At 45.9% G+C, this 8,687-nt stretch overlaps 1 protein-coding gene across 1 annotated transcript; it reads right to left on the reverse strand.

Moving 5' to 3' along the window:
* Window positions 1–485: 485 nt before the first annotated feature.
* On the reverse strand, window positions 486–7,302 carry GJA10 (gap junction protein alpha 10). Its single transcript, XM_053973298.1, has 4 exons — window positions 6,095–7,302; window positions 1,530–2,065; window positions 1,217–1,430; window positions 486–1,056 (listed from the first exon to the last, which is right to left on the reverse strand). The coding sequence occupies exons 2-4, from the start codon at window positions 2,047–2,049 to the stop codon at window positions 486–488; spliced, it is 1,305 nt and encodes a 434-aa protein (XP_053829273.1). The 5' UTR covers window positions 2,050–2,065; window positions 6,095–7,302.
* Window positions 7,303–8,687: the final 1,385 nt, after the last annotated feature.

Here is an 8,687-nt window from a genome sequence, read left to right on the forward strand (position 1 = left end):
TTAAAAAGGTATTTATGAGCTTGCTACTGCAAGCGATTGTAAAGGGGTCTCTATGCTCTCCAAGAACCAAACCTGTGATCTAAGACCACCAGAATTCAAATCTCTTTTAAGAAAGCCTTGTTGACTCTTGAATACAAGCACTATATCTTGTCAACATTATGAGTGTAAGCAACCCTAGAACATGTAGCCAAAGAAAAGGAAGAGCTGCTGGAAAAGCAATTCTGTAGTCATTGGCTCTGGCATTGCAATTATTTGGTGGGGGTTTTTACATGTAGATCTTTTGATTTATTCATTGAACAATTATTTGACTTGGAGGTCACCTCTGAGACAAACCTGAAACTGAGAGAAGTTGTGTCATTGAACTCAATGCGTTCTCAGCTTCTCTTTCTTACAGTGGCTGGAGCTGAAGAAGTTTTCCCTGGGACAATCCTCGTTGAGTTGATTGGGATGATGGAATGAGTATAAAGAAGCTGGGATTCGGTGACTTAGAGCTTCTCGGGACTCAGTAATTCCCTGGTATTCCTGCTTTCACGGCAGAAGGAGGCCGAGTGTTTGGGAGCTTGGCTTTGTCCGGGGGGCCGCGAGGAGCTGGGGCTGTGTTGGAAGTCCTGCCCGAGCCGTTCTGCCCCCTGGCTCGCCCCCTCCTCCCCAGGGCCGGCACAGGGTGCCGAGGGCCCCCCGCCGCCCCCCTCCCGCGGGCAGTCCCGGGCGCTACTTGCCATGGACACGCGGCGTCCCGAGGCGGCGGGCGGCGGGCTGGGCGCGCCCTCCTCGCGGCGCTTCCCCTCCGAGCCGGAGCCGGAGCCGGGGCCGGGGCCGGAGCCGCCGCGGGAGGCGGTGCTCTCGCTGTCGCTGCCCGCCCGGCTCCCGGTGAGGACGCGGGACAGGAAGCTGGACTTGCGGGTGCCGGGGCAGTGCCCGCTGTCCGGGGAGTCGCCGCGCTCCTCATCCCGATCCCGGCAGGCGCTCACCCGGCTGTGCCTGCGGGGCGCCCGGCGGGCGGCGGCGGCCGCCCCCGCCACACCGCCCACCGGGGCGGCCCGCGGCGCCTCCTCGCTGCTGGACGAGGGCGGCTGGTGCTGTCCGTGGTGCCGGCGGCGCGGCGGCGGCGTTCCCCGGAGCTGCCCGCGGTGCTGCCGGGCCGGCGGCGGCGCGGGGGCGCCGGGCGCGGGCGGCGGCGGCGGGAGCGGCGCGGGCGCGGGGCGCGGCGGGGGACGCGTTGCTGGCCAGGCAGGGCGGCGGAGGCACCACCGAGCTCTTCTTGGAGTTGTACGCGCTGGGGTCCTCCTCGGACGGGCCCGCCGGCCACAGCGGCCGCCCGCACAGGCTCTTCTGGATCTTCTTGATGCCCAGGTGGGCGATTTCGAGGATGTTGAGGAAGAGGGAGACGGCGGCGATGCTGTTCATGAAAACCATAAAGATGGTCTTCTCTGTGGGTCGGGACACAAAACAATCCACCGTGTTAGGGCAAGGGGGCCGAGTGCATTTGTAAAGGGGAGACATGTGAAACCCGTATAAAAGATACTGACCTATCATAAAGCCCACTTCGACCACCGACCGGGTCAGGATATGTAGGACATAGGTGCGCAGCAGGGACCCTCTCAAGGGTGCCTTATTCACTTTCTTCTGTTCCTCCAGCTTACGCAGTTCTCTCTCCACTCGCCTGTGTTCCTCGAGCATGGGCTCCAGGTCCTCGAGCTGAGCCCGCAAGTGAGCTTTCCTGTTCTGCCGCTCCTTCTCCAGCGCCCTGAGCCTGTAGAGCGCGTGGCCCATGTACACTAAGGATGGGGAGGAGACAAATATGATCTGCAGTACCCAGTATCTGATCAAAGAAATGGGGAAGGCTTTGTCGTAACAGATATTGTTGCAGCCAGGTTGCTCCGTGTTGCAGATGAACTCGGACTGCTCGTCATCCCAGACATCTTCAGCAGCCACTCCCAGCACCAGCATCCGGAATATGAACAGGATTGTGAGCCAGATTTTGCCAACTATGGTGGAGTGGATGTGCACTTCTTCAAGGATGCTGCCCAACAAGTTCCAGTCCCCCATTGTCAGAAGTTCATTTCTGGGGGGGCAAAAAAAAGTTATTTTCCTGTAATGATGAATTTCTTTTGGAAATGGACATTTTTAAGTTTTGTTGTTTGGTTTTGGGGTTTTTTTTGTTAATTTCAATATATGTGTTTCAGATACATTCTTCTGGTAGCTGGAGAGCTCTTAGAAGTTCATCATTACTTTCTACTTACTGGGCCTTTAAATTAATTCAAACTTTATGACTACTGGTCAAAAATGCAAATGTGAGATTATTTTAAGATTAAGAGATATTGATTTCAGCTGTAAACCACAGTACTTCATAACTGCCCATAGCTTTATATTCTTTTCTTCCCACTAGAAATGAAGACAACTTTTTTCCCACCTCGCAAATCATTTGCCAACTACAGTTTAATTCTACACCCACTCCATTCCACTTTGACTATGGATTTGCTAGAGTTTTGCCACAATAGATAATGTTCTTGGCTTTAATTTTTTTATAAAGTTTTGAGAAGTGTCCTATAACTGTGACTTAAAAACAGTTTCATTTTTTACCCTAAGTTAGTAGCAATTTTAGTGCCATCCATCCAATATTTTCTGATCTACACGGGTAACAAGTCACAAGTTTCTTTCTTGGCTTCCTAAAACTACAAGTACATAGCTGATTTACACATAGCTGTACATTTGCAGTCTCAGTTATAGGATAATGTCAATAAACTGAGTGCTCCTAGGGTTAATACCTTTATTTTTATGCATCAAGTTTTGCTGCATCTTAATTATAAATTTTAACAAATGAGAAAATGGAATCAGAGTGATGTGGAGGTTTTTAACAGTGAGTGTGTGAAAATCTTTTTAACTGCCTCTATCCCAGAAACTGATTCACAAGCAAATTGGTCTATGTTCTGCTTGATTTACAAGCTGCTTCTTTTGAAGCTCTCTTTTGGAGCTGCAGGTAATGTGGGGAATTGAAATGTAAGATATTTGACTGTTTATTTGTGAATCAACTGCATGTTTAGTGCTGTGTCCCTGGAACTTTTTCTGCTAATATGGCAATAAATTATTGAAGCAACTGGGATCATATCTACCTTAGGTTTTGCACTTGAATTTCTTTTATGCTACAATACTTTCAAAATATCCCAAAGTTTACTAAACTACAACCTTTAGTAAAGTGCAATTTCTACATTTTTTTGAAAGTGGCTGGTTGATGTGCCCAAAATCTTGTATATATTTAAATGATAGTATAGCTGGGTGATATCACCATTATTAATATGGCTTGGTTCATTCCATGATCCCAGGTAGTTCAGTTTTGCTTCAAGGCTGCATTTATCCACGCTGCAAGTAAAAATTCTCAGTTGTAACCAGCAGTGAAGTCGTCATTCTCAGCATAGGCATCCTACAGACTTTATTACTGTGTTTCTGGGACTGTGTTGGCTGCAAATATGAATTTTCACACATGGAACTGGCTAAGTAAACATATCTAGTCAAGCAATGTCTTAGGTGTTGTTATGCACCCAGAATATCTTGTTTCCCCATTCCTTTCCTCCCACGCATATCATTGCAATGAGACACAGGAGGAAAACAGAAAGTCAGCAATAATTATTGTAGTCCAACACAACAGTTAAGCAAAGGAGCTTTAGGTATGTTTGCTGCCTTGCAAATGGCTAATCCCTCACTGAAACTGATTGACTCAGCAAAAAAACCCCAACCAAACAACAAAACCCTAAGTGTGATGCTACAATGTAAATTCAAAGATAAATGTTTTAATCTCAAAGATGAAATTCTCTGGTGGTAGAAACTGCCTGGAACAGAAAATGGATGCAACTATTTGGAGCAAGGGAGGTGTCTAAACATATCACTCTGGCTCGACAGAGTTTTGTATCTTGAGTTGTTTCTACCAGTGTTTAAATAACTCTATCCTCACCTTTGCATTATAAAAGCCAACAGAGGAAATGAAATTGTAGGAATTGTATAATTCACCCTTTAAGTGAGCCCTTGATACCAGGACACTTCCCCTCAGCTCTGCACTGGTAGAACTGCAGTACAAATAATGACACAGTCAATATTGTGTATAAAATAAAGAAGATAGTTTAGAGCCACAAAAGCCAGCATTTCTAAGAAATCAGCCCAAACTACTTCACAACCTTGTCATAGCAATGTGCTTCTAATTTTTTCATTTCTGTCCCCTTCCCTCATCTTAACTGAGTTCTGTGTAGCAGAGTAATTTCAGTTTACTGTAAGACAGGAACCTTAAATATCAATTATATCATTATTTCCAGTTTACTAGTAGACTAGAAATTCTAGTAGTGTAGCCTATTCTATACTACTAGCATTGTAGACTAGATATATAACATTTTTAGCATAGAAAGTATATACCGGAGACATTTCTCATTACACCATCTAACTTTGTGTCTGCCCAAGTATTTTTATATGGTTATTTCAAACAATAAAAATCCATGCATGTAATCAGTTAGAACCAGATGGAAATCCACCATTTCTCTTGGAGGAAATTCCTTTATATTTTTTTATTTTGTTACTTCTTTTAAAATCATTTTGTCATTTGCCACTATTCAAATCACTTCTATGTTACATTCATGCCACGTTTACATCAGTTGAGGTATGAAATAGCAGCATTAAACTTTAAATTTCTTGTCAGAAGTTAAATGTTAAGATGCAAATACTCATGGTTTTAATTTGCATTGCTTCAAGGCTGACAGGCAGCTGCCTGCTCCATACTGCCCTAGGAAGAATTATTTTTCTGCCACTTACCTTAGGAGAAAGCCCTTGGTTAGTGTCTTAGAGCATTGCAGAAGGAGCATGCAGAAGTGCTTGTTGTTATTTCTCAGAGACCTCTCTTTGAGAGTCTGAGGGTATCTTCTTTTTTTTTTCCTTTTTTTTTTCTTTTTCCCAAGCACCCAAGCATAGATGTGGTACACTGAATGGGCTTCTCAGTTCTATGTAGCTAGATGCCAAGATCACTCTGTCTAAACTACTCATGCACAGTTTAAAAATCATCAGATGATAGGATGGATGATAGGATGGTGCCTCTAGCCAAAATTATAATGCAATTATTTTAGTCAGTGGCATCTAACAAAGCCATTCCCTCAAGGCTTAATCTGTACAGCAGCAGTTTGTGAAGTCCCCATGCCTTGTTTTAGTCAGTTCTTTGAACTTGACACCTCCACCCAGCTCCCAAATGAAATTTTATTTTGTAAAGTGGCTAAATAGGCAGCCTTTACAGTACAATAGAGTCTTACATTTTCTTTACATTCCATTAGTTTCGCTTTGGATCAATGCTCGAGGATCGATCGGTCATGTCCGATTTCATACTCTGTTGCCTGGTGAGTTAATTTAGGATGTGTTAGACTGAGCCTTTGAAAATGGAGGCCACAGGAACTAAGACTCGAGTCTTAAGTTAGAAACACAGGCATTCAGCACAGTAACCTTTCATCAGCTGGGCTGAATAGCCACCCTCAAGCCCATTCAGAACTGATATCTGTGAGAGACAAGGTTTAAAAAAGGAAGGTGAGTTGTCAAAATGGTATTTTGTGAGAAATTGGAGCCACCAGAACTGAGTTGCTGATACCAAGACCTTCTACTGCCTACTCCTGCCCATGCCCAGGCCTAAATTTTAGGGAAATACAAAATACTCATTTTTTCCTCTCATTGTGGAACTTCTGGCCCTTTTCTTCCCTAAGGCACATGTATGATTTCTATTTCAGACTCCTCTCCCTGAAGATGCTCCTACAAACCAGTGGCCAGTTCTCAAATGACAATAGCCTCACCTCTTCTTTGGAATGATCTGATTTATGTACCATTGCATCCTTCTCTCTCACACAAGCTGTACCTGTGTCCCTGAAAGTCCTGTTTGAATATGCCCTGCAGCGAGGAGGTGGCTGCAGCACCTTTCCTCTAGCCTAACACAGCAGATGTATGGTTTATGCATACATTACAAACAAATGCCTTAAGGGCAGTAGGACTACAATTTTCACCCCTGAGAGATGCATTAATATTCATCCAAACCACCCAGACCTCCACAGGCTTTTCTCATCCATATAGTCTCACATACCTGTCATTGCCATTTTATTTTCATGTCTCTTTCCAAATCTGGTCACCAATCCCTAAAGCTTTTCCTTGCTGCTTCAGCTCAGATCATCGGCTCAGGCCTGGGTCCTCTGTGCTGCCTCATCAGATGTTGTTGACCTGACATCTCCAGCATCTTCCACAGTGCCCAGGTGTCTCAGGAGCACCCTCTTCACCTCTCCTGGCTGTGAAAACTTGAGAAAAGAGCAAGAGCTGCAGCACCTATGATGTGTCCATCCTGTCAGAGTTGTTCACTGCAGAAGCAGCTCATTCTGGGCCCAGCACATTTCTGTCCCACCTCACCTGCCCCTTGGCAGGTCCAGAACCACAGGCTGCCTACTTCACTCTGCCCTCAGAGCAACCTGGTTTAAGGTTTTGGTTTTCTTAGTGGACAGGGCAGGTGACAGTGGGCTGGTCAGGGACAATTTTTTGCATTTTTGCTTTAGCAGCAGAAAAATTAATGTTGCTAAAGGACTGCTTATACAAGCTTGTTAATGGACCATGTAATTAATTGTGCATGAAAGGGAAGCAGGGTGAGGGTACAGGGATGATGGTGTTTGCATTTGGAGAAGCAAGAATCTGTGGTGCCTCCCTTGCTATAAGCTCCTGCCATAGGCAGAATCAGCTTACAGTGTGAACTGACAGCAGGCTGTGTGTGGATGTGGTGGGAGGGAAAATATCCTGCAGATCAGAGATGGGACCTTGGCCAGTGGTGACTGGAATAGGCAACTGTGAGAAGCAGCACGGTGGGAACCAGCACATCTTTGTGCCTGACCTTCCTGGACCAGGAGAGACCTCCCTGCTGGGAAGCAGAGACCCAAGGAACACAGTGCTGGGGCAGGAGCTGATCACAAGCAAGGAGGGCAAAAGGTCTGGTCCTGGTGGTTATTCAATAAACCCCAGTATCCAAATGCAGAATGAGGCATTTACTCTGTCTTGTGTGTGACAGCAGGATTCTGCACCTGGTGACCCCGGGTGTAGGTGCAGACTCGGCAATGAGGCTGGAAAGCAGAGCCACAGGAAAGGTCCTGCTCCGTGCAAGTTGAACACGAGTCAGCAGCGCCCTGGCAGCCGGGAGCTGGCACTGCTCCTGTCCCGGGGGACATCAGCTACAGCATGGCCAGCTGGCAAGGGAGGGGATTGGCCCCTCTGCTCTGCACTGGGGCAGCCTCACCTCGAGTGCTGGGGGCAGTTCTGGGTACCACAGTGTGAGGAAGACATTCAGCCATAGGAGAGAGCATCCAGAGGAGGGCAACAGAGACGTGAAGGGCCTTGAAGGGAAGCTGGCTGAGGTCACTTGGTCTGTTCAGCCTGGATGAGACCACATTGCAATCTACAACTTCGTGAGGGGCAGATGCTGATCTCTTCTCTGTGGAGCCCAGAGGTAGGATGCAAGGAAATGGCCTGAAGTTGTGTCAGGGAAACTTGAGGTTTGGATATTGGAAAAAGGTTCTTTGTTCAGAAGGTGGCTGAGCACTGGAACTGCCTCCCCAGAGAAGTGGTCACAGCCACCAAGCCTGACAGAGTTAAGAAGCACTTGGACAACACTCTCAGGTAGATGGTGGGATTCTTGGGGCTGTCCTGTGTAGGGCCAGGAGTTGGATCCTTGTAGGTTTCTCCCAACTCATGATATTGTTTGATTCTAAATTAGAAGTGCCAGCTAGCTCAAAATAAGTTCTAGTATTAGACCCAAATAAACTTTTTATAGCATTGCAGGTTTTGATATTCTTGTCAGGGACTCACACATTTGAAAAACAGAAGATATGTGTGGGAACTAATAGCAATCTTATAACACAGCAGCATTTCCTTGTACTAATACTTAAATTCTGACATCACAACAAAGCTAACAGTACAGGGTCAAAACCACTTCAAAGTGCACATGCTTTCTGCTGTCTCACCGAACTCATCACAAATTGGATGTGAACAGTGAGCTGGACAACGGAATTTTAGCTTTAGCCTAAACCACTAAACTGGTACAGTGTACTCTCACCGTCCAGAAATACCTTGGTTTATTAAAAAAGTCACTTCACTTGAACTTTTTCCATTTTACTACAAACATTACTCTTGCTACTGGTACTAACTCATTCCTTGCAGAGCTAGTTACCTTTCACAGGAACCAGCCAGCCACCCCTGAAACTTTGAGGTATCCATCTTTCCTAGCAAAGCCAATTCTGCTCCTGAAATGCCTCAACTGATTTCATAGATTCTTCTAAGAAATCCTTAAGACTGTTCCTCAGCATGCTTTTATTACTGCTGCTTCCCTTCATGAAGACAAATTGCTAAAGGTTATTCTGCATCTGGTTTTGGAGTGAATACAATGAGAGGAAAGCCTTAATGGGAGTAGCTATGTGTTGCTGGATTGACATCTAAGAGAAGTGTCCCGAGTTAAGACAACTGTTGTAGGTACACCTTTAGCTGCCAACAGACTTTGCCTTAGAGAGAATCCCTCAAAATTCAATGCCCAATGCCCCATGATTTCACTTTCATGCACATCTCCATGAACCCCACTCCCTGAGTTTAAACTCCGGAAAATTTTTGAATACTCACATCCATTAAACAGAATATGTGTGTTGGACAGA

This window comes from Vidua macroura, chromosome 3 (genome assembly GCF_024509145.1).
Source record: "Vidua macroura isolate BioBank_ID:100142 chromosome 3, ASM2450914v1, whole genome shotgun sequence".
In the NCBI taxonomy this organism is placed as follows: Eukaryota; Metazoa; Chordata; class Aves; order Passeriformes; family Viduidae; genus Vidua; species Vidua macroura.

Excerpts from the sequence above, each read along its gene's own strand:
- GJA10 (XM_053973298.1), bottom strand. The coding sequence starts at position 2,049 with ATGGGGGACTGGAACTTGTTGGGCAGCATCCTTGAAGAAGTGCACATC. Across the intron at positions 1,431-1,529 it reads CGAAGTGGGCTTTATGATAG|AGAAGACCATCTTTATGGTT; the intron begins GTCAGTATCTTT and ends CCCGACCCACAG. Across the intron at positions 1,057-1,216 it reads CCCTGCCTGGCCAGCAACGC|CGAGGAGGCGCCGCGGGCCG; the intron begins GTCCCCCGCCGC and ends CTCGTCCAGCAG.